Source organism: Ambystoma mexicanum, chromosome 7q (genome assembly GCF_040938575.1).
Source record: "Ambystoma mexicanum isolate Mex_15411 chromosome 7q, UKY_AmexF1_1, whole genome shotgun sequence".
In the NCBI taxonomy this organism is placed as follows: domain Eukaryota; kingdom Metazoa; phylum Chordata; class Amphibia; order Caudata; family Ambystomatidae; genus Ambystoma; species Ambystoma mexicanum.
Window position 1 is genome coordinate 497,957,798 of NC_090941.1, and position 26,372 is coordinate 497,984,169.

The 26,372-nt window shown below is 47.3% G+C and overlaps 1 protein-coding gene across 5 annotated transcripts in view; it reads right to left on the bottom strand.

The window, feature by feature from the left end:
* The window catches only part of FNDC3A (fibronectin type III domain containing 3A), a 3,436,199-nt gene that overhangs the window by 1,208,909 nt on the left and 2,200,918 nt on the right, over positions 1 to 26,372 (bottom strand). For all 5 annotated transcript variants that reach the window (XM_069639023.1, XM_069639022.1, XM_069639027.1 and 2 more), the window contains one exon: positions 4,409 to 4,477. In XM_069639023.1, the coding sequence (XP_069495124.1) occupies positions 4,409 to 4,477 (69 nt within the window). The remainder of the gene's footprint in view (positions 1 to 4,408; positions 4,478 to 26,372) is intronic.

Consider the following 26,372-nt stretch of genomic DNA (forward strand, 5'->3'; position numbering starts at 1 on the left):
GGCAGGTTATGCTGAGATGTTCCTGGGCCTGTTCGGGTAAACATGCCCTGATCAGCCAATCGTCTAGGTAGGGGTAGACGTGGATCCCCTTTCTCCTGAGACTCGCTGCCACCACCGCCATTAACTTGGTGAAAACCCTTGGGCGTATGTCAGCCCGAATGGCAGAACTCAAAACTGATAGCGAGAACTGCCAACGGCGAACCTCCGGTACTTCCTGTGCTTGTGATGGATTGACACATGAAAGCAAGCATTCTGAAGGTCCAACTTTACGATCCAATCCTGGAGCTGGAGGGCCTGGAGGGCCTGAAGGATCTGAGAAAGCGTCGCCATCTTGAACTTGTCCTTCGTGAGGAACTTGTTCAAGTCTCTCAAGTCCAAGATAGGTCTCAGCCCTCCGTCCTTCTTGGGGATTAGGAAATAGGGAGAATACCATCCTTTATTCCTCTCCATCAAAGGTACTGGTTCTATAGCACCTTTCTCTAGCAGGGTCAACATTTCCTGCAACATGAATGGATCTGGAACATTTAGCGAATGGCTTCCCGGGAGATTCATTGATTATTTATTACATGCTTAATACCCAGGGCTTCTAATCACAGACCCGGGGATCGAACCTGTGTTGCTCTGCATCGACTTGCTTCCAATGAGAGAGCATTGCCCCTGAACTATCCTCCCGAGACCAGGACGATCCCGAGGTCTCTGTATGAAAGGGAGGCAGTAACCCTGGGCTATTGTTTCCAGTGCCCATGCATCCGAAGTTTTACCTCGCCATTCTTTCAGATGTTGTGACAGTCTGTCTTCCTCCGGAGTGTAGTGAGTCAAGACGTCAGAGAGGTTTTGAGGTGGCTGAAGTAGAGGCTGAAGGTAAAGATGCCGATGATTGTGTGGGTTTTGCACCTCTCCCTCAACCACCACAAGGGAATATTCTTCATCTTCTTTGTCCTCTTTGACCAGCCTGTCCTCTCGCTCTTCCAACTGAGGAGTAGTAGCAAAAAGACCTACCCCTTCAAGATGATCCGCTGGGGTGAAAAGATTGTGGCTGCCTGATGGTGGCACTTAGGGACTCAGCTACCGCCTTTGAGGTCTGCAGCTTTTCAAGGCTTTCGTCAACCTTATTACCAAATAAATGGGAGCCGTCAAAGGGCATGTTAAGGAGCCTAGATTGTACATCAGGTGCAAACCCTGACTTCCTCAACCACACAAATCTGCGTATGACAGTGCTTGCCGCCATGGCCCTGCTGATGCTGTCAGCAGTGTCCAGACCCGATTGCAAAGACTCACACATGGCCTCCTTGCCATCCCTTATCAGGTTAAAGAAGCTGTCTCTTTCAACACCTTCAGGGATATGATCAGCCGCCATAGCGGCACAGTCCCAGGGTGAAAGTGAATTTTGCAAGAGCACATGTAGAGTTAGCATACTTTAAAGCCATGCTGCTAGTAGAAAAGACTTTCTTTGCCCATGAGTCAAAGCGTTCACCATCCCTATCAGGGGGTATGGCTGGATACGCAGCTTGCTTAAAGGCGGATGTAGCTGCTTGCACTACCAGACTTTCCTGAGTCGGATGTTTTGATAGGTAGCCAGCGTCGCTACTGGATGGCCTGAATTTGTTTTGGGAGATTTATTTACTACAGCTCTGGAGAGGTGTCTATCCCACTAGCTGTGTGTAGGGTGTCATGTAGCTCCCAGACCCTGGTCTCTTTTGAAATAAAGCATTCATGGACATTAGTATTTTTATGAATACTGGGGGTATCTAAGTGAAGATCAAATGGAGGGGTTTCATCTGAAGTTTCATAGTCCTCATATATTAAGGATAAGGATCTGAAAAAATCCTTTTTAGGTAAAGGTTTAAAATCTTTTCTTTTTCTTGACTTTTTTTAAGCAAATCCATCAATGAATGCACAGCCGGCATTGATTTATTTTGCATTGGCGTCGATGGTGTCAATGTCTGTGGCGTCGATGGTATCAACTATTTGTCCTTTGACTTGTGCTTCGAGGGACTCGACCCTAGACTTGACGGTTTCTTCGACGATTTATCGTCTTGTCGAGTACTCAAAGACTCTCGAGAAGTCTTAGGCTTATGACCCGGGCTCGAAGGCGCACAGGGTTTTTCCTTGGCCTTATGTTCGCCATCGACTGTAGCCTGGCAGGTTTTCTTATGTTTCGAGGAGGACGGGACCTGTTCCCCGAAGATTTTAAACATTTTCTTTCTTAAGGAGGTCCCACTAATCTTTGGAGGAGGATTATTCGCTCCTTTCCCGAGAGTTATCTGAGGAAGAAGGAGAAGAAGAAGAGGGTGATTTATGCCTTCTCTTAGATTTTTTGGATGACGAAGAGGAGTGTCCCCTTGAAGGGGGATCGTTTTTTCAACCTTTTTTTGTGAGGAGATGAATCTCTCGACTCGTGGGAGGACCCACATTTCGAAAGGAGTGACGGGGATTTGGAGACAATCCTACCCACTGACAGTTTCACTTTTTGCTCTTTTAAGGCCTTACCTTTCATTGACTAACAGGATCGACAGTTGGCGATTTCGTGCACGACGCCCAGGCACCAGATGCATATTTTATGCGGGTCCATGATGGACATTCTGGCTCCGAATTTTAGGCACCTTTTGAAGTCCATCCTCAGAGTAGTAGGAGTCGAAGATGAGGCCATCTCGAAACATTTTAGTGGAAAACTGAAGCGTGTCGTAATCCTTCGAGGCAATCGCAGAAAAATAGAACTGAAGCCTACGGGTGCTGTGCGTGGTATATGTACTCGACGATGACGTCAACCAAGATCAAGGCCCTCGAGAGACATTGGGTCGACAATCTTGACACACAGCACCCTCTGCCAAGAAGAACATTTTTTCTGAAGCAGCTGAAGCTGGAAACGAAGATATCATAAAATGAGGAATATGTGGGAGGACACAATCCATTTGAAATGTATAATTCAGGCTGAAAACAATCCTTGACTTCTGCATATATGTGCAGTGACACACGTTCACAGGGGCACTCCAAGCCCCTCTGGGACTGGTGACATGCAATAAACTTGTCTCTGAGGCAAAGTACAGGTGGAAAAAGTGGTGATGCAGTACTTACCTTCCTTTGCTCTTTTCACTTCTACGAGGTCCCACAGAGGATTATGGTGGAAAACGTATTCCCAATGGGAAAGCCTAAATTACATGGTCATAAATTACATGGTCATAAATGAAAGTGTCAGAAGTTTAGCAGATATTGTGATAGTCAAGACCTAATCAGTCCGTACAAAGGCTGTACATGCCTGTAAAGCCCTGCCACATGAGCCACAGTGGCTAAACCATGAACTTTAGAACATAGATATAGGAGGAAAAGATAAATAGACCAAATTTGCAGCGCAAAGGCACCACTACTGCTCCAGTCTGAACCGTGCAGAGAAAAGGACTGGCAACTGGGGCCGGGAGCATGTGCGAGGGAGCAATGAGCATGAGGTGTGCCTTACATAGAATATGTGATTGGCTTTTGTTTAAATTAAATATTAGTGGGTATTGTGCTTGAATTCTGTCAGTATAAGGGAAAGAGGAAAGGGGATGGGGTTATTTAAAATATCCAAACAAATTTGGAAGTAGTTAATATAAGTGTGAGAGACATTAAAGATGGAGCCAGGTTGGTGCATCCATCAATTACATAAACCAGTGCCGGGACATGTCATAACTCATGATATTTACATTTTTACTTTTCTCCAAAGAAGTACAAAAAGTACAGCCTCCGCTAGAGAAATCAGTAGTTTCAGAATCAAAAGCAGCGGTGCCAGACAAAAGAGGAAATATTTGATGGCTGTTGATAGTATACATGGATCTATCTGAAAATTTCGAACCCAACACTGCAAATCCCGAATATTTCAGGGTTTTTTCTAATTTTTGCAAATGTTCACACAAATTAATTCAAGGGAGACACCCCGCAGCTCCTGCCCCGCATATCTCCCATTCCCAATTAATACCCATACCGCACTTACCATCTATATTTGTCTGAAAAAGTGCAAAAAAACTCAGCGGAAAAAACCTCAATTTTCAGTTTCGCAGTAATTGCATTCGACATTTTCGTCTTATCCTGTGTACACTATATCAGTACATTATTGGAATCACACCAGGTATATGCACAAAACAGAAGTTAGTAGAATACACAAAACAACATATACAACATTACTTTTATTTTGTCAATATTGTGTGTGGGATAGGTTACCAACGTGTGATATCTTTGAATCTTTCACAGTATTTTGTAAGGCAACATCAACATGTGTGTACAATGCATCATCGTACAACTATGGCGAGGTTACAAGGAACCCAAAAGTGCTCTATCACGAACAGTAGCTAAAAACATCAAGGGTATTTATAAAACGTCAAAAAAAGTTAATTAAAACAGATATGTAAAAATCAAAGCTTTCAAGTTATCTTACCATTTTTGCTGTGTGCCATTTCAACAATATATGCTGTAACTGACGACCCGCCAGAATCTTTAGGAGGCTCTAGTGCAAAGGAAAATAGGGTAAACTATACACTTCTCTTGCTTCATATGTAGCATTTTATGTTGTTTTTTGTGATTGCAACAATTGCAACTTTTATTTACACAATTAATATCAAAAGTGTAAACAGGCTAACATAACTAAGGGCCAAATATTAACTATGAACAGATAGAAGTCATTAATGTATTACTGTATGGAGTGTTTCCTAATACAAATGTGTTTTGGATTAATAATAAGGTACTAACAGGTAGTGCAATGGGTTCAATGTTCACATAGCATTTATTTATTTATTTTTATTATTGTGTTTTGGTTTTAAATGAAAACCTTTCCCAATCATAAACCAGACACAAATCATTAAAAGAAAGCACAATACATATCTCACACTAAGATTTCCATAATAATACATAAACAGTTTCAAATCTTAAAATTGGACACAGAATCAAATATAAAATTGGGCATTTGTAATCATAATTTCAATCACCCTTATTAAGTGATTAGAATTGCGGTAAGAGACGTGATATCCCCCAACATAATAAATATTTCCTTTAAAAACTCAATGGGTGCAATGGACAGTGATAATGTCCCCACCATCATCAAATGCTTCCACAGGGAGTCCACAATCACAGTGCTAGTATAAATTAAAGTTACTCACCTGACTAGAGTGCTCATACTCCATAGTCCCCTTACCTCAATCCAACATGGGGACAGTACCTGAACCTTTGGCAGCGAAAAAGCGAGCTTCCACTTTAAATTTAGCATAGCGTGAAGGGGTACGGCCTCGGGCATCAGAATGCCCCGCCAAGGCTCCGCCCTTCGGCGCCTCACCTCAGTCCCCTTTGAACACATCGGACGCTTGGATACCTCGCTATTCTTATTACATATAAGCCCATGGCATACAAGTAGGTGAAGGTGGGTGGGACACATGGAGTAAAGGGTACTATGGACTAGGAGTACTCTAGTCACTGCAGTGACTAACTTTAATTACTTATATGTCCCATCCCGTTTCCTCCATCCTTGTGGGTGATTCCAGCGAACATGACCATAGGGTGGAAGCGTGACAACCTGCCTTGTATCTAGGATGAAGCAAAAAGGTTCTTCATAACTGCCTGACCGAACTCTGCATCGTGCCTAGAGCTGGTATGCAGGGAATAGTGTTTACAGAAGGCCAACTCAGTGGCCCAAATGGTCGCCTTGCTGATGACATCCCAAGACAAATTTTTCTGAAACCTGACACCTGACAGCCATGACCTTAGCTCTGAGTGCATGGGAATGAATCCCCTACGGGAACTGCTTGCCCATGGCCATATATGCTTCTGAAATGGCCTGAACCATCCAACGAGCCTACGACCCCTGAGAGCCGGGGGAGGAGCCCCAAAAGTGACAAACAATGCCTCAGACTTCCTGAAGGATTTATTCTGAGAGAGATCAAATTTAAGGACCCTCTGGAGGTCCAAGGAATGTAGGGCCCTCTCTGCCTCTGACTGTGGGTTCGGGAAGAACACCGGCAGGCAGATCTCTTGATTCAGATGAAATGGAGAGACCACATTGGGTAAGTGCGCAAGATGACCTTGTCATTGTGAAACATGGTGAAGGGCTTGCACGAAGACAACGCCTGCAGCTCGCTGACCCTGCGCACAGAGGTGAGTGCTACCAGCAGAACAGTTTTTAGCATTAACAGCCCAGATGTCCACAAAGGCCATCGGCTCTAAGGATTTGCGCTGCAAGGCAGCAAGAACCACATTGAGGTCCCAGACCAGATGCGGTTTATGCACCAGAGGAAAAAGCCTACACAGCCCCTTGAGGTGGGTCTTATCCACTGGTTGGCTGCCGAAAACACATGCTCAGGGGAATTCTTGTAAGCCCCAATGGCCACGAGATAAGTGCAGCAAGTATCCACCTGAAGCCCAGAACAGGCCAGGTGCACTGAAAAAGCCAATAGGTCATCCAGAAGACAGGTGACAGGATCCACCCTTGTCACACGCCCAATGGCAGAATCTAGTCCTTTTGCTCTTATGATGGGATCGAGCAGAAAGTCTCCTGGCCTGTTGAATGATGTCCCAGTTGTCATCCAAAAATTTAGCATGCTGTAGCCTTAGCCGGTAAGGAACCAGGCCGCTAGCACCAATCTAGCCTGGTCTGGATGTCCACTGCCCTGTCCTGCTGCGTCAGGAAGCCCCTGTTGGGGATTGGAAGGTGGACGGGACCCTAGCAGCACAACTGCAGCAGATCAGAAAACCAGGTCTCGAAGGCCAGTAGGGGGCAATCAGTATGAGGCTGCAGCCTACTGAAGCCCGCAACTTGCAGAGGGTCTGCTGGACCAGAGGTAGGGGTGGGAGGGGGTGCAGGAACGCATAACACCTGCAGCCGTGTCAACAGATCTGGAAGGCGTCTCCCAGAGACCCCCGACCTGCCTATGAAGAAAACTGGGAGCACTTGAAATTCAAAGGAGAAGCGAACAAGTCCAGGTCCGCAAACCCCCACCGCTGGAGCTAGGGCAACAAGGAGTAAGTGTGCAACTCCCACTCGTAGGTGTCGAATCCCAAGCGGCACAACTGGTCTGCTTCTGCATTGTGTACCCCGGGACGTGGACTGCTGAAATCTAAATCCCCTCCGTCAGGGCCCATTGTCCGTCCTGACCAGAACAGACCTGTCTTTGATGAGGGGGCAAAAACACCTTGAGGTCCAGGCCCACTGCCCTGAGCTCAAGCAGATTGATATGCAGGAGGGCTTCCGCCCTGGACCATACGCCATGAATCGCATAGCCCTCCAGAGTAGCCCCCATCCCGAAAGAGAGGAGTATGTCGTACCACCAGGTCGGCTCCAGTCGGGTGAAGGGGCCGCCCACTACAACATTATCATCCATCAACCACCAGCGAAGATCGGGCAGGAGGAGCAGGAGTATTGGGATCCTGTCTGAGACCCCATCTCCTAATCCCTATTGGCCGACAGGTGGAGCTGGAGGAACCTCACCTTGAGGCAGGTGTGCTGCAGAGTGAGCATGCAAGAGGCCATCAGCCCTAGAAGGTGCTGGAACCACCAACAATGCCGAGGTGGTCCACTTGGCCAGAAAGTACCCTATCGCCTTGCAAAGGGAGAGGAGCCTCTCGGGTGTGGGGAACACCCGCTGAACAGCCATGTTCCAACGTACCTGTAGGAAAACCAGATCCTGGGAGGGGCAAAACTGTGACTTCCTCTGGTTGAGGGAGAACCCCAGCTGATGGAGAATATCCACCAGTCTCTGGCAGGAGTCTACAAACCCGTCAGGTGAGCCCGTCCTCACCAGCCAGTCGACTAGATAAAGGTATAGGTTATGTTATGTTGATTTATACCGCGCACTGATAACACCCAAGGGCAGTCTCCAGGTGCTCACATGGCTCTGCAAGAAAGAGGAGGTGGTGGTTAGTAGAATGATAGGATAGGTAAGGTCCAATCCCTGGGATGTTTTCTGTATGGTTGTTTGGTGCATTGGGGTGTGTCTTTGTGTTTAATGTGTAGATTGCTGGTATTTAGGGTTGTGCGCACTGGCTTGTTATATCCGTATGGGTAGAGTCCAATACCTGGGATGTTTCTATGTGACAGTTATTTTTGTTGGGGTCTGTATGTGTTTCATTTGTAGATTGCCAGGTGTTAAAAGGTTGTGCGCACTGGCTTGTTGTGTCCTTACGGGTAAGATACAGTGTCCAGGTTTTTTGTTGTAAGTGTGTGTTGCTTGTGTTGGGTGTGTGTTAGGGTATAGGTTGGCTAGCCCAGTGGGCGTGTATAGTGTTTGGGTGATATGTTTGAGGAAGTAGAAGCGGGGTGTTAGTGCTTTGGCTACTCGCAAAATTCTTCTATGTGGCTAATCTACACTGCCCTATCTGTTGTGACAAGTTACTTATCTCCATAATTCTATCTAAGTGTGACGCATGGTCAATCTTCTCAATTTTATCTAGATGTGACCAACAGCTCAACTTCACAATTCTATCCAAGTATGACGCATGGTCAATCTTCACAATTCACTCCAAGTGTAGCGCATGGATAAACTTCACAGCTCTATCCAAGTGTGACGTATGGTTAATCTTCACATTTCACTCTGAGTGTGGTGCATGGCTAAAGGTGATGGTCCTCCAAGCGGAGGAGACCCGCCACTGCTTTCATCAATTACATGAAGATACGAGGGGTTGAGTTCAGGCTGAAAGGCAGCGCCTTATACTGAAAGTAGTACAACATAATTGTGAACTGCAGAAACTTCTGATGCGGCCTGTAGACGGGGACATGCAGGTTCGCATACTTTGGGTCTAGGCAACATATCCAGTCCCCTGCACACGTAGACTCTGCAATGTGCGCGGGAGTAATCATCTTGAAGCGTTAGAGCGGTAAAGACCGATTGAGAAAAGACAGGTCCAGGACTAGACTCAGGCCAGTGTGAAAAACCAGAGGGTGTTTCACTGCCTAGACCCGGGAGTCCTTTACTCAGGTGGCCAGAGCACAGCCATTGCCTTTGGATCCATATCCTGGGGGTGAACAAGTGTGGGAGGATCACCAGGGTGAGGGGTCCTCGGGGAGTGGGATGCCCGATGGCGAGACATGGTATGCCCCCTTACCAAATAGCCCTGTCCCATCCTATTTTATAGGATATTCCAACTTCCCAGATCCTTCCCCCTTTCCTACACAAACACTGAGCCGAGGAAGAAGAGATCTGATGCTGAAAGGAGTACTACCCATGCAATACATTGACATGTCCCACTAATAAGATCAAGCAGGGTCACACACTTGATCTTAATTACAAACACCTGGTATCTGTTAGCTCTCCCCACATGGTTAAAAGGTGGCACACAGACACACTCTGGGCAAGGAGATGCACGAGAAGGAGCAGTTCTGCCAGGGCCGTCGGCTAATCAGGCGGAGCAGAGCGACAGGCTGAGGGATGAAACAGAAGTACAGAGAAACTTTGGAAACAACGGCGAGAGATTGTTACCTCCGAAGGACCTTGAAAGTTGCACAAGGAAGCCCAGCAGGGGAGAAGAGACAACTCTCTTGTGGTTCAAAGATACCAGCCACCCCCGCAGGTGAACGGCAGAGTTGGAGAGGTGCATCGGCAGTTGTGGTATTAGCCTTGACTTCAGGATCAAAGCTGCGAAAATTAATTAAAACAGCCAGTGAGTTGACGAAAGCAATGAAAGTCTGGTCTGTTAAATTAAATTTGATGGCCACATTAGCCGACGAATGAAGGTTGCGTATGTGCCGATAAGACATGAGAGAAAGCAAAGCATTGTAAAGAACTGTAAATTAAATATACAAAATATACAGAGTGGTCGGGCGAAAGAAGATCACCCAATCGAAAGTCTCTGTGAAATGTCTGATGCCTTAGAAGCGGTGGGAAGAGAAAGAAACTGAGATGCAAGATTTGAACTGTTAGATTTGATCCCGGCAGAGGGAAAGCTGGATGTGAGAAGTGTCTTTGAACTGTTAGGTTTGATCCCAGAAGAGGGAAACCTGGTTGTGAGAAATGTCTTTGAACTGTTGGGTTTGATCCCGGCAGAGGGAAACCAAACCTGTTTGCGAGGGATATCTTGAAACTTTTAAATAAGTACTGTGCTCAAAACTACATTTACCAAGAGGCCTTGGTGTAGGAGAGAAAAAGTGATTTTTGAGGAAAGAAGGTCAAAGTGGTCATGCTGAGGTACGAGCAAATGACTTGCAGTTTTGAAAGTCTTTGACAGCGGAAGGAAAGTGAAAGGAGGCTAGAGCCCGACAGAGGGAAGCCTATGAAGGTGTGATTGAAACTTGGGGAAGGGAACCCCCACAAATTGTGATTGAAAGGTTTGAGCCTGGCGGAGGAATGCCTGTACTGAATTGTGGCAACCAGACTTGGTTGAACTGTATTTTGTGGAAGGCACTGGTCCACGAAACAAACTGCATCCTTGTGTCCAAAGCCAGAGTGTGTCGCAAGGTTCCAGTGTTCCACCTTACCCCGTGCTACAAAACGTAGGGAAGGGAGTTTACTCAGCCATACTGGCATTTCTTTTGAACATTGAGTTTCCTTTTTGCATTACACATTCCCTTTACACATTTATTGTATTAGAAATAGGATAGGCATTAGGTTTATTAGTATAGGCCATTTTATTTTGACTAAGGACTGACTAGTACTGTATTTTCTTTTGGTTTGACGGTTAACAATTCTCCCATTTTAGTTATAGGGCAAGATAGAAGTTTTCCAACCCCTTTTAAACCATCAATAAAGGTTTTGAAACTTGCATCTCTTGTGTCAGAGTCTACTTGTGATACCATGCCTCCCTGACATATGGTGTCAGGATTTGGGATACGACTCAATTGAAATAAGTTGGGGAACCCTACAATTTCAGAAGCTTAGTAAGCGATCCTCAGACCCCACTACTGTCACAAAAGAATCTATCAGCTTCGATATATGCAGCAGTAAAGAGGCGACCATCCCTCCAGGCAAAAGAGGACTGATTCCCGCTGACTTAGTTCTAATACCCCCCTCTGGTTGTTACATTAAGCTGGCACCAACATCTGGTTTAACCTGAAAATTTGGTCTGGATGTACTTGCAGGATCCGGACTTTAGAGGAGACATAAAAGTGCTCTTGCAAATTCTTGGAGAAACCCCTTTTGAGAAACGTCCCAGGTACAATATTGCACAGGGAATTATTGAGAAAGCTTTATTTCCCCGTATCGATGAAGAGATAGAGCCTGAGGAAACAGAGACATAACTTAGGTTTTGGGAGGCCGATGAGAGACTTAAAATCGGAGCCAAAGTGGAAGATGAACCCACCATCCTTCCAGACTTAGCCTTCACCAACGAAATGACTCAATGCTGGCAGGGGCTTTCTTGCAAATAATTCCTGAGGGAGAAGGCCAAGAAAAAAGAACCGCCTTTTTTCTTTCTGAAACAGGGACTACTATATCGTAGAGAAACCTCTGGGGAAAGCATAAGTAAAACCCAATTGGTAATACGCAAAACCCATCGGAAAATTGTGTTAGAAATTGCACTCTCTCACTTAACCGGGCGACACTTAGGACAATCTAAGATCCAAGCTCACATTAGTGGAAAATTCTATTGGCCGGGGATGCATGCTGATATAAAAACTTTGTTCAGATATGTGATATATGTCAAAAGACCAGCTTGCATATTCCTCTACCTGCCCCTTTAAATCCAATACCGATAATTGATGTTCCCTTTTCCCAAATCAGGATTTTATCAGACCATTTGAAACTTCTAAATTGGGCAACAAATGTGTTCTTGTGATCGTTGATTAAGCCATCCGGTACATAGAAGCCTTTCCCATGAGAAATAACAGCACCCAGCAAATCTTAAAGCATTTGCTACCATTCTTTTCTAGAGTTGGATTCCTCAAAGAAATTCTAACTGACCAGGGGACACATTTCATGAGTAAGCTTATGGGTGAAATAAAGGAATTGCTACAACCTTTTACGGACCTTGGTGTACCATCCCCAAACTGATAGATTGGTAGAAAGATTTAATAAGACCCTCAAGGTGATTCTAAGAAAGTTAGTAGACAAGGATGGGAATGATTGGGATTGCATGATCCCCTGGGCCCTGTTTGTGGCGAAAAATACGCCTCAAGCATCTACTGGATTCTCGCCCTTCGAATTATTGAATGGCAGAGAACCAAGAGATGCCTTAGACATTCTCAGGGAAATCTGGGAAGAAAGAGAAGAAGCACCAATACCTCTTTCACAGACAGCTACCTGGTTATGAGAACACATGAATCTTGTCAGAACTCTATTTCATACTCATATGGAAAAAAACATAAAAACAACAGAAGCTTTATTATGATAAAAAAGGAAATCTTAGATTGTTTTCAGTAGGTCAGAAAGTTCTGGTTATTTTACCTAGCTCTGAAAATGAGCATATTTCAAAATGGCATGGTCCCTATGAAATACTACAGCAAACTGGAACGTGTACTTATAGGGTAGCCCAACCAGACAGATGACAAAAGACCCACCGCTACCATGTAAATCTCCTGAAAGAATGGATAGAAAAGCCTTCTGCCTCTAACTCTTCCATGTTATCCTGTTTGATACCGCAGGAGAGGGATAACCTAGAACTCATTCTCCAAGAACTACCTAAAGATAAACAAAAAAATGTAAATGATCGTGTTACCGCTTTCCTCAACAGATTTAGTGAAAAACCAAGGAGAGTACATGGAACCTACATTAGATCAGAACCCCAAAAGGAAAAGTGGTTCATCTAAAACCATACAGACTCCCAGAGGCACGAAAGAAAATAGTCATTGATGAGGTTGAGAATATGCTGAAGGCATATATTATCAAGCCATTTTCAAGCCCATGGTCCCCCCTATCGTGTTGGTAACTAAACCAGACCAGTCTTGGAGAGTGTACATAGATTTTAGGCAAGTCAACGCCATCACCACCTGTGAAGCATATTCTATGCCATGCATCGATAAACTGGGAAATGCAGTGTTCTTGTCTACACTAGATTTAACTAAAGGGTATTGGCAGGTCCTTGTACACTGACTGGATAAGGAAAAAACAGCCTTCTCGACAGCCATAGGGCTATTCAAATTTAGAGTTTTCTCTTTTGGTCTGCATGGGGCCCCAGCAACTTTTCAACAACTTATGTACAGATTATTACAAACATATTCTGATTTCTGTGGGGCCTACATTGACAATATAGTTATCTACAGTAAACCAGGTGAGGACCATATTTACACTATTATGAGAGCTCTCCAAGAGGCTGGATTGACTAACAACCCTAGGAAGTGTAAGCTGGCTCATTCAGCCCTGAAATATCTGGGCTTCTTCGTGAGAAATGGTAGTGTACAGCCTCAGCAAGAAAAGGTGAAAGCCGTTTTAGATGCCCCACATCCAAGACCAAATGAGATCTTAGCGCATTCTTGGGCTTGATTGGGTATTATCGCAGGTTTATCCCAACATTTTCAAACAAAACATCACAGTTGACAGATAAATTACAAAATGCAGAACCCCAGACAATTTGTTGGACCGACGAGGATGAGGTTTGTTATAATAACCTCAAACAAACATTGGGGGTCATTACGAGGTTGGAGGTAATGGAACAACTATGCCGGTAAAGGATTACGGGCACCGCATACCGCTCCGGGCTATTCCGACCCAAGAACCCGGTATTAGTGGCGCCGCTAATAACGTTGTCGCTAATAGCGGCATGGGTGCGGGCACGCGGCCCTTCAGGCTGGCAATATCGGGATGCCGGTAAAAGGAAGACATCACAAGTCAGGCGAACATGCAAATAGCAGCATCATGAAGGCAATAATACGGGATACCGGCATGCCGGCAATACCGGCATCGCGAACCACCCGTAAACTGCAATGTGCAGTGTTCCCAACTGCCACAGGTGCACACAATCAGCACAGGTAGAGGCAATGGAGTCTGGGCAAGCACAAAAGGAGTACACCCACACACCACATCCCTTCCCATACCAAAATGATTCCACTAGTAGTAGCAATACTTGGGCTGGAGGACATGCTTGCATTGCAACACCAGCAACAACAACAACAACAGCAGGCACCACAGTGGAGACGCAGGAGGAGAAGGAGGGTGAGACAGGCCCTGCAAGCCCCACCGGTGCAGCCAGTGGTACCACGCAGCAGCCCCCAATTCCTCGCATCAGAGCCAGTCCATTCAACCTAACCCCTGGGCAGATCCACACCCTGTACCGTCTGGTCCGGGACACAATCAACACCATTGTGGACATGATACACAATGACATTGTCAGCCTCATAGAAATAAGCACCGCCACCCCCCCTCTACTGAAGGCAGTGTTGGTGCTCCACTTCCTGGCCACAGGCACCTACCAGCACACAGTGGGGCACATGCATGGCTTATCACAACCCCTATTTTCTCGCATCATGAACCAAGTGCTGGATGCCCTCCTGAAGCACACAGGGGACTACATATCCCTACCACAGACTCCCCAGGAGATCTTTGATACAAAAGTTGGCTTCCATGCACTGGCAGGCATGCCGAATTGCATTGGTGCCCTCGACTGCACCCATGTGGAGTTGGTGGTCCCGCATGCCATGGAGGTGGTGTACCCCAATCACAAGCTATACCACTCCATCAATGTGCAGATGGTATGTGACGCCAGCAAGATTATCACACATGGTTGTGCCCGATTTCCCGGATCAACTCATGGCTCAATGGTCCTGCGGAACTCCATGCTACCACGTTACATGGAGCGACATGCAGGACGACGTGCCTGGCTGCTTGGTAGGTTGCATGACAGGCACATGGCAGTGAAATGGGGGGATAAGATGCACACACCACCATTGTGTCATTGTGGTGACAACACGATGTGCACATCCCAAAACACTGTGGCCCAAAGCATCCCAAACAGAACATGACAACCAATTTCCATAGCAATGAAGTAAGCTGCACACCTATCACAACATGCCAAACTTAAAACCACCCCACATCCCACAATACGTGCACCACCCATCATCGGACCTCACCCTCCGTAACACAATCCAGCAACATGCTGTGAGTATTCACTATGTAAATGTCTGCAGCAAATCACAACACAGGACAAGCATCCATGTGAGTGCACTAAAGAAAACCCCCAAGGGAATCCACTGCTTGTCAAAGGGCCACCACCACAGAAGTGCAGCATGTCACCATGTGAATAATCAGCGCTGAAAGCCAAATAATGCAGAGACTACTGCCAACGCTGCCAGTTAAAAAATCATACAGAACACTAAACATCACATATATATCACAAACACAGCGGTATGTGTCTAGTATGCATGAGCAACATCAAGGCAGTGTGCACCATGTATCATCTTGAAGATGCAATCCACACCATAAGAGCATGGCACAGCACACATTGAGGTAATTAGAAATTAGTGCATACAACCAGGGACATGTGCATGTGACCAACAAATATCTACAGGCATGTGTGATGAGTACAGCTGTCCATCAAGAATCGACTAACACATACCTTTTTGTTCTCACAAGCAGGTGATAGTGGCTATCCCTTGAAGCCCTGGCTCCTCACCCCTGTCCGAAACCCGCAGAACAAGCACGAGGAGGACTACAATCGCTCCCATACCCGTACCCGTGTGGTCATCGAGCAGACCTTTGGCCTGTTGAAGGCACATTTTCGCTGCCTCAACTGGTCGGGTGGGGCATTCCTTTACAGGCATGAAAAGGTGGCCAAGATCATGGCATGTGTCAAGCTTCACAACATGTGTATCCGACGGAACGTGCCCCTGCCCTCTGACAATGAACTGCAACCACCAGGTGATGATGAAGGGGAAGAAGATGATGTGGGCGCACATCATCGCAGTGCCGATGCACAGGAGGGACGTGCTGTGCGCCAGTCTGTGATTGGACAATATTTCTAAGACACATGGGTGCAGAGGGTGACATGAAAGTGGGACAGAGGGCACTGGGTGTGGAAGTACATGGTCACTATGCACTGTATAGCAATAAATGACACATATGCAATAAGGAATGTCAAGATTTCTTTTTTTACACAAGTGTATTAAACTGTCCAATAGTAATAAAAGCTCAAACCCTCCACCTCAGACACCCTCTCCCCCCATCTCCCCCACAACTCCCCCACACACCCTCTTCCCCCTCTCTCTCCCCCCACGACTTCTCCACACACCCACGTCCCCCCTCCGCCTCCCCCCACAACTCCCCCGCACATGGTGTCCAAGCAAATGCTTCATGTGTCTGCATCTATTGCCTTAATCAGGCTGCCCCATCTACATTCTTGCACTTCCTGCACCTGGTAGCGGCATGTCCGATCGCCGCAAGGTGCGCGCTGACATGCGAAGGGGGCTGGTTTGAGTGGAGCTGGATGATGAAGGGGTGGCCGCTTGCTCCAGTCTGGGGGCCAGACGCTCAGCCTCCAAGGAATCTGCTATGCGGGAGATGACCTGCTTCAGAGCAGACACCTCCTCGCATATTCTTGTAGTGCCTCAATGGCCTGCCTCAGGGACGCAGTGTTGTCGCGTCCCTCCTGCCTTGCCTGGGCACCATCTGCAACAAACAGCCTCACTAGGGCTGTGAGCTCCTCCTGGCGCTGCACTTTAGGTCCTATCTGCTGCACCTCCGCCTGTACACCAGTGGAGGTGGAGGGTGCATATGTAACATCCCCAAATCCATGTGGCTCCTCTGTGGGACTCATGCTCCCTTGAACTGCCTCCCCTCCAGACTGCTCCAGTGGGGTGTCATGGTAGGCGTACAAAGGTGTGACCTGGGGTGATGGTGCAGGACAGGGTGTTGCAGGGAAGTCCGAGGAGTCATCCTCCACTGTAACACACACCTGGCCCTGCGCATCATCGTCTGTCTAGAGTGCCGTAGCTTCCGCCTCCCCAATGAAGCTGTTCGCTGCTGAATGTGCCCCCTCGTCCACTGTCTCCTTTGCAGGTGACACAGGTGTTGTGGGGACTGTAGCAATGGGCCTTAGCGGCACCAGTGCCGTGGCATTCTGTGCTGTTTGCCCCTTCTGTGCCTGTCGTGGCTTGGCTGGGCCTTTCGATGTAGAAGGCCTGTTGCCTTCTTCCCTGGCCCTCTTCCGGGGAGTTGTTGCCTGTGGGGGTGAGTTCCGGGCCTCGCTGTCAGGATCTGAGCCTGTGGGGGACCAAGAGAGGGACGGCATCAGTGATGGTTCTACAAGCATCATGCATACATTGGTATTATTGCTCTTCTACACATTAGAGGGGATTAGGCAGTGGAGTTTTGATGATCACGTTGCTTGCTATATGGGTGGAGCATGCAGGCATCCGTAAGGGTCACACATGTTGGAGCTGGCGTATGCTGTGTGACATGCATTTCTGTTGTGGACTGCGTGCAGTATGACTTATGCCATTTTCATATTTGTGTGGTTTGTGTCAGGTATGGCATTGCCATGCTGCATGCATGTGCATGTGTCTGTGCTGCGGACAGAATCTAGGCAGGGATGTGTCATGGTGTATGTATTGGGCCATGCATTGCCTCTTTGGACGGACAAATTGGTGGACTATCATCATACTTTGCATTACAGTGTTTTCTTAGGACACTCACTTCCCTCTCGCCAGACCTTCTATAGTCTTGATGCCAATAGTGCTTGCGCAGATTTTCTCCCACCGGCTTAGCTTGATGGGTGAGCTAGGACCAATGCCAGTAGCCATGGCTTGGCTCCGGTTTGCCGACAGAATGTTCCTAACTCTCAGGCGCAGGTCGTCCCATCGCTTGCAAACATCCTTGATTGTGCGGCGGGTGTTCCCTACGGCTCTGACTTTTTGGGCAACAAGTTGCCAGATCTCTTTCTTCTTAATCTGTGCCTCTCTCTTGAGGCTGTTGGCAAAAACAACCTCTGCAATGTCTGCCAGTGTCTCTGCCAGCATAGTCAGTTCGTCCTCATTGAAGCGCTCTTTGAGCCACCGGGATGCACCTTTTTTTTACAGCCTTGGGCATGATGCTGGTGGTGAAGGTTGATATCTGCAGTCGGAAATAGGCTCCAGGTCCTGTGTGGTGAGGATGGCAATGGATTGTGTTTTTCAAGATGGCCGCCGTGCTCTTTCCCGTTCCTGTGTGATGACGCTACTTCCGGTTCCGCTTATTAACGGCCAACGCTATTAGCGGTCACCGCTGATAGCGGTGCCCGCAATGCTGTATCCATTGATGCCGGTCACGTTATTTAGAGGAGGACGCCGGCTGTTGTGCTGTCTGCGCTTTCCATGATGCCGCTAAGGGCCATTTTTTGGACTTTAGCGGCATGCCGGTAATGTCGTTACCGGCATGCCGCTAAGCGCGCAAACTTGTAATAGCCCACTATTAGCGGGCTCTTTACTACACGGACATCGTATTTGCTCCATGCCGGTAAGGGCTGTTTCTTAGCTCCAACCTCGTAATGACCCCCATTGTGTCAGAACCCCATATCAAAAGTGGCAGACTTCTCAAAAGAGTTTGTTTTACAGATTTATGGCTCCCTGACTGGATTAGGAGCCGTACTGTCTCAAATACATGGCTTGGAACATTCTATATTATTTACCAGTCGCAAACTATTTCCCAGAGAGAAGAACTACTCTGTGTTAGAACTAGAAGCCCTTGCCATCAAATGGACGATCCTCCAGCTCAGTTACTATGTATTGGGAGGGGAAATGTACCCTTATTACTGATCATCACCCTTAGTTTGTCAGAGAAAAGAATCTAACCCTCGAGTCATGCGTTGATCCCTGGACTTGCAACCATACTGTTTCTCGGTGGAACATCGAAAGGGTAAAGACCAGGGGATCGTTGACTCCCTTTCCTGGTTCCCCATCAAAACAGATCAGTCCACACTGCATAGGGGAAGGGTATGTGAAAAACCAGAGGGTGTTTAACTGCCTAGACCCTGGGCAATTCCTTTACTCAGGTGCCCAGGGCACAGCCATCGCCTTTGGATCCAGACCTTGGGAGTGAACAAGTGTGGGGGGGATCATCTGGGTGAGGGGTGCTCGGGGAGTGGGCTTTGAATGCCCAATGGCGAGACATAGTATCCCCCTTTCCAAATACCCCTGTCCCATACTATTTTATAGGATATTCCAACTTCCCAGACCCCCCCCCTTTTCTACACAAACACTGAGCCGAGGAAGAGGCAATCTAAGGCTGAAAGGAGTACGACCCATGCAATACATTGGACATGTCTCACCAATAAGATCAGGCAGGGTGAAACACCTGGTACCTATTAGCTCTCCCCACATGGTTACAAAGTCGAACACTGAGACACACTCTGAGCAAGGTGATGCACCAGAAGGAGCAGTTCTTCCAGGGTGGCGGCGAACCAGGCGGAGCAGAGAGAGAGGCCAAGGGATGGAACCAAGGTACGGAGAAACCTTGGACACCCCGTCGAGAGATTGTTAGCTCCAAAGGGCCTTGAAGGTTGCGCAAGGAAGAGAGAAGAGACAAACCTCTTGTGTGTTACAAGGATACCAGCCACCTTCCTGGGTAAGCGGCAGAGTTGGGGAGGTGCAGCGACAGTGTGGTATCAGCCTTGACTTCAGGATCAAAGCTGTGAAAGCTGAAAATGTATTAACACAGCCGGTGAGTTGATGAAAGGAATGAAAGTCCGGTCTGTTTTAAATGAAACTTGACAGCAACAGTATCCGATGAATTAAGGTTGTGCGTGTGCCAATAAGACGCGAGAGAAGAACAAGTTACTTACCAACTGGTAACGTTCTTTTGACTGGATGTTCCACCAACATATTCCTCATCTTTGACATACAATGTCCACAGCTGTGCTGCTTCGGGAATTCTTTCGGCAGAGGGCGCCCTGCGTCGATGGCGTCAGGTCGATGTCCCCCGAAGGCCTCCGTCGAAGGTGATGTCATCGGATGTTAAAAGTAGCACATACGGCACTCGTAGCCTCAGTTCATGTTTTTTCCCTCTCACAACGTGTGGAATACATGCCCCCAATACCGCCTTGACTGCACTTAGCATTGTTGGAATGAAAGCTGCAATAGCATAGGAAATTCTTGAGAGGTGTAGGCTGGGAGGGTGATGAGGAATACGTTCGAGGAACATCCAGTCGAAAGAACGTTAACAGTTGGTAAGTAACTTGTTCTTCTAATTGATTGTGTCCTCCAACGTATTCCTCATCTTTGACAGACTCCCCAAGGAGTGGAGAAGGGAGAAGAATTTGGATATACCCAATTAAATGGCAGAGTAAAGCACTGCCTTACCAAAGGCAACATCCGGAACATGGGAAGTATCCAGGGAATAATGTATAACAAACGTGTGGATGGAAGACCACGTTGCAGCATCACATATGTTCTAAACAGGGACACTCTGCTGCAGGGCTGTCGATGTAGCTATGCCCCTGGTGGAATGAGCCTGTAAGCCCTCAGGAGGGTCCTTGCAAGCCAATCTGTAGCATTTAGAAATAGTGAGAATGATCCACCTAGACAAGGTCTGTTTAAAAACAGCCTGTCCCAATCTGTGTCCAGTATACCCAACAAAGAGCTGGTTGTCCACTCTGACCTTGGACATTCTGGAAAGATAAAAGCTTAATGCTCTTCTAGGGTACAACCTATGTAGTCTCTCCTCTTTGTTACTAGCATGAGGAGGATAGAAGGCAGGCAGAACCACCTTCTGGCTCAAATAAAATTCTGGAACTACCGTAGGTAGGAAGGATGGGCGTACTCTCAATGCAACCCTGTCCTTGTGGAATAAAGTAAAGGGTGGCTTACTGTGCAAGCAGATGTAACTGCCACTAAGAAACAGTCTCAAATGTTAACAGTCTCAACGGACAAGACTGCAAAGGTTCAAACGGAGCTCCCATCAGAAATGTTAAGACCAAATTAAGATCCCAGACAGGCACCTGAAAAGGCGTCGAGGGGAACCCATTGGTGAGCCCTTTTAGAAATTGAGTGATCAGTGGAATCTTAAAATAAGAACATTCCTCAGACGAGCACTTAAAGATAAATAGTGCTGCTAGGTAACCATTAATGGTTCCCACCTGAAGACCCTTGTGGGCCAAATAAATTAAGAAAGAACCACCAGAATGGAACACTGAAAAGGATCAACATTCTTTCTTCTGCACCAATTGGAAAACTTATGCCAACGTCAATGGTACAGAGACTTTGTTGCTGGCCGCCTGGCCGAAAGCAACACCTCCATCACGTCATCCGGAAGGTCCCGATCCTTATATCTCAACCTTTCTGAAACCATGCGTGAAGATTGAGAGTCTTGACCTCCGGTTGAAGATCCTCTCATTGGCAAAGACGCACTGGAGGACAGATGGACATTTCTAGAAGGTCCGGGTACCACGCTCTCCTGGCCCAATCTGGAGCAATGAGGATCATGCGGGACCCGAACCTCTGTAACTCCCTTAGAACTTGCAGAATGACGGGAATCTGAGGAAGCACGTACAGAAGCGGGAATCACCAATCCACGACGAATGCGTCTCCGAGAGCTCCTCTCGGAGGAAATTCCCTTGAGCAGTACCTCTCGCACTTCCCGTTGGCACCAGTTGCGAACAGGTCCACCTGCAGGGTTCCCCAAAGGGTGAAGATCTCTTGAAGGACTGCCTGAGCGCTCTGCCTGCTCAGAGCGTCCGCCGCCGTTTTCTCCTCTCCAGCTAGATGTACCGCCGCTAGGGAGATTCCTTCCTGGTTTACCCAGAACCAGAGCTGCATCGCGGTGTCCGGTCAAATGGTCGACAGGGCAATTGGTCGCCACCATTTGGTCGACAGGTCAAATGGTCGAATTTTTTTTTTATTCATATATATATATTTTTTTTGGTTTTCGTTTAGGGAAAAAAGGGGTTTTTAGCAAAAAAAGGGGGTTGGGGGGACCTCCCCCAAAAAAAACAAAAATGTGAAAAAACCCCAAAGTTTTTTTTCAACCATTTGACCTGTCGACCTTTTGGTGTCGACCATTTGTCCTGTCGACCATTTTTTTGCGACCAAATGACCTAGAACCCTGCATCGCCTCTCTGCACAGTAGAAGCGTCCCTACATCTCCTCTTTTTTTTTTCCAACTTGATTTTTATTTGCATTTCTTATTGTCGCAACAACCAGCAGAACACAAGAAAGAGAAAAGGAACAACACTTTTAACTAATAAAAAAAACCTCACCCACCCCCACCTCCTCACCCTCCCTTACCCAGCCCCCCCCGATCCAGGAGAAAGTATCCAACTTAGTTTCAACTCCAACTCGCTCGCTGAACACTCCGCTTACAGTTCTGATTCTTCCTGAGGTTCTACAATTCCCAGCAGCGTCATCGACTTCGGTCACCATGCTCTGCGTGCTCCCTCCTTTAGATAGTTTATCAAGTCTGCCCAGTCCCACCTAAACTTCATATGCTCCCTTTGTAATGAGTAAGTGAGCCACTCCATAGCAAGCACTGACTACATTTTGGTCACCCATTCGTGTTCTTGTGGTGGGTCTCTGGACCTCCAACGACGCGCCAACACCAGGGCCGCCAACAACATCATTATAACATAAACCTTGCAACGGGACTTGGTGGAAATGTCACTCATAACTCCACCCAGGCCTATCATGTCCAGTCCTCGATTCTTATCTCCCACATTCCCCAGAGTGTAAACCACATCCTGCCGTATTTGACCCCAGAACGTATCCAATTTAGGACATTCCCACCATGTGTGAGCCCATGTGCCAGTTCCTCCACATTCTCTCCAGCATCCCCGGGATGATGGCGGATAGATCTTATTTAACCTGACTGGGGTTAGATGCCACTGTACCATTAGCTTTAGCCAAATCTCCCGGATCTGTAGGGACCTTGTTAATTTTGGTATTTGGTCCCACAGATGTTGCCATTCTGGATCCCTGATTTCTGCCCCTGTATCCAACTGCCACTTCTGAATGTATTTCCTGGGCGGGAGGTCTTCCCCCCTCCTTTATATGCTTATAAATGGACGCCGTTAACCCCCTGTCCGTATCCAAGTACTTCTCGAAGGGCATTAGCGGTCGTGAGCCTGCTTGACGCAGATCTGAATGGGACAGCCATTGGACAGCCAATGTCGCAATTGTATATACCCATATCTATGTCGCTCATCCAGACTGAAATCCAACTTGCAGTTCTCAAATTCCTTTAACTTTACCCCCCTGATACATGTCCCATAGCATCCGACATCCCCCCTGATACCATGCATCACATCCAGTGTTATTACAACCCAGGGTAAATTGTGGGTTTTCGAATATAGGGGTATATGGAGTGGGGAATGTGGTGATACGGGATCCCTTCACTGCTGAGTCCCACGCTTCTCCCACTGTCGATGTGAGATCACGTGCATACATTTGAGGGGTTCTATCTGACCTTGGCTTCCAGAGCAATCCCTCCAGCTGCCCCGCCACCACCGCTCTATCCATTGGTCTCCAAGGTTTCTTACGATCCTCCTTCTGCCAGTCTCTAATAATTCTAATTTGGGCCGCTATATAGTACGCCCTAAAGTCTGTTAGTACTCCCCCCCCCCGGTGACTAGGGGTCCTCATAAGGGACGCAGCCAACCTCGGTTTCTTACGGTTCCATATAAACCTGCTCGTGGTCTTGTTTAGCGCCCTAAAGAAGCTTTGTGGTACAGTGATTGGAAGGGACGTAAAATGGTATAAAAGCTGAGGTAGAATCACCATCTTTAGCACATTAATGCATCCAAACCAGGAAATGTGTAGGGGACCCCAGTCAACCAGTTTGGATTTAATTTTCTGTAACAGGGGAACATAATTTGCCCTAAATAGTTCTCCTAGTGTCCTGTAAGGTGCACTCCTAGATATTATTTAATGTGCTTAGCCGCCCATCTGAAGGGGTAGGTGTTCCTGATGTACCTCTCCGTGGATGACGTTAGCCCCAGGCTAAGAATTTCTGATTTACTTGGGTTCATCAACAGCCCTGCTACCTGTCCGAATTGATTTAGTTCATTGCAGAGTGCTGGGAGAGACACCTTTCGGTCTATTAACGTGAGGAGCAGGTCATCTGCAAAGGCAGCTACTTTATGCTCTTGGCCCCCAAACGATATGGTCTTTATGTTTGCTGCCCCCCTAATTGCTGTCAGAAAAGGCTCCAAGTGGAGAGCATAAAGCAGTGGGGAGAGAGGACAGCCTTGTTTGGTACCTCGTTCTACCTGCAGCGGATCTGATATACCCCCATTAATTGCCAATCTAATGGACGGGTTTTGATAATTGCCCATTACCCGATTTATAAATTTAGGTCCAAACCTCATCTTATGCATCGTGGCGAGGAGGAAGCTCCATTCTACCCTATCAAAAGTCTTTTCGGCGTCTATTGCCAGGAGGAAAGCCTGAATCCCCTTCCTGTGAGCTTTTTCCGTCAGGTGGACTATCCTCCTCACGTTGTCGGCCGTCTGACGACCCCTTACGAACCCCGCTTGATCTGCCTGGACAATTGTGGGCATAATGGAGTCCAATCTGGATGCCAACACCTTAGTATATGTTAGGGAGAATTCTCTCTTTAGGCTGAATTTTCTAACCTAGTGAGTCCCCCAGCAGCTTTGATGGATTTCTGGAGTTTGTTTTTTTCTCCTGCCAACAGCGAGACTCTTTTTCTCCCACTCTTGGACATGATTCATGGTGTTCCTTTGACTGTTAATGTGTTTGATGGGCTATGGGGTCCTTTACTCCATAGGGTCTCATGTGTTTTTACTATGCGTGTTACACAGCACCCTCCATGCAGTAACACAGGGGTGTCATAGTGACCCCCCACCATAGACTCCATACCCTGGGACTGACTACTGTCTCCCAGGGCATGTAAAGTCACCATTGGCTTTACTAGTCCCAAATTATTAACAGACACCAGTACAAACCATCAGATTGTGGACGTACTGGTCGGGGCAATTCGATTGCCCTGATGTCTGTTAGTCGAGGGGGCACGTCTCCGTCCCCCCTGATCGAGTTTTGGCTGGTGGCAGTGGATACTACTTTTTATATTCGACCGCAAATATATTCCTATGGGATTTTCCAATTGTTCGAGGCTACCAATTTTAATTATTTAATTCTCATAGCCTTGAACATGCCGCTGTTTTATTTAATTAATATTAATTCGCCGGTTGGTATTTTTTGCCAGGACTCGATTCTAAAATGGCGTTTGTGTTCTCTTCTGTGACTCCAACCCAAGTCGAGCCCTTTGTTCCACTTTTTGGCGGGCTTCTCCACAGAAGCCTCCAAAAGTGGTGCCACTCTGTCTGGGTAGCACAGGGGGTGTGGGAGGGGGTTTAGGCACCCTGGACTGAGTTGCCCTGGTAACTCAAGTCGCAGTCTTGTGTGATTGGCCCAAGTGGTGAGCCGGCCGGCACACCACTTAGCATGTTTGATTGACAGCTAGGCTGAGTGAATGGGGGTATGCTGCATAAAAGCAGGGCTTTGGGGACTCGAACTTCATAAGTCGCCACAGGACCCGAGAATCCGACGAGGGAAAAGCTGAGCCAACCTACCACGACAACACCACCGGTGGAGCCCTGCGGAACCGACTCACCACTTCCCGACGACAGAGAAGATCTCCCGGCTGGAGAGGCTTCTTCCCCTGACTGGTGGGCACAACCAGTTTACCTTCTTCTCTTCGCACCCCAGACCGGTCTGTGGTCGAATTGCCGGTGCCAAGCACCCCGGCAGCCGGAAAGCCACTTACCACTGGACCACGAACCAACGGACCGCTCCTTGTACCTGAGAAACTCTGCGGCTGGTTTCTTCCCTGGCAGTGCAACAGACTCCTGTCTTCCTCCCCGACGAGATCCTCTCTACCCCCGGACGAAGCACCGACTTGCATCCGCTGCCAGGAACAACTGCCCCTGCTGGAGTATTCTCACCACTTTAAGGTACCGTGTCCGCCAGGCCTCCCTTTCTAAAGATTGCTACAAGGTAATAATAACCCCTTAACCTTCTGGACTGGGCTGGCCGCCTTGACCCTCTAACTGGCCCTTTCTTTGGTCCAACTCCTTTCTGAAGCGTTACAAGACTTTTGTGCACTGCAACCGTGTGACCTTGGACACATTTCGTTTTGATCCTCTTAAAGCGGGCCCGGCCTACTGACTCTGAATTCACAGTGTTACTTTGCCTTCCTCTCTTGTTGTGTTTGTGAAATTGTTGGGATCTGTTTCAATTGATTCTCTGCTTTTCTCTCCCTTTTTAAAACAAATTATTAGAGTGCCATCGAACGTTAAGCGCTCAGCGCTGTCTGAAAATAAGTGGGGCTTTACTTAAGACTTGTCTAATATTCTTTTTAAGGGAGTGTATATCTTTTAGTGACCGTGTTTTTGAATGGCTTACTATTAGTGCCTGTGTGTTTTTCTAGATGTGGTTTTAAATAAATAATTATATCTCTTTTACACCAAGCTCTGGTCAGTGTTTACTTGTTCTACTGTGTTCTTGTGACCTATTGTGAATACTCTGTATACTGCCTAACTCTTCATGAGGGAAGTCTGACTGCTCAGCCACA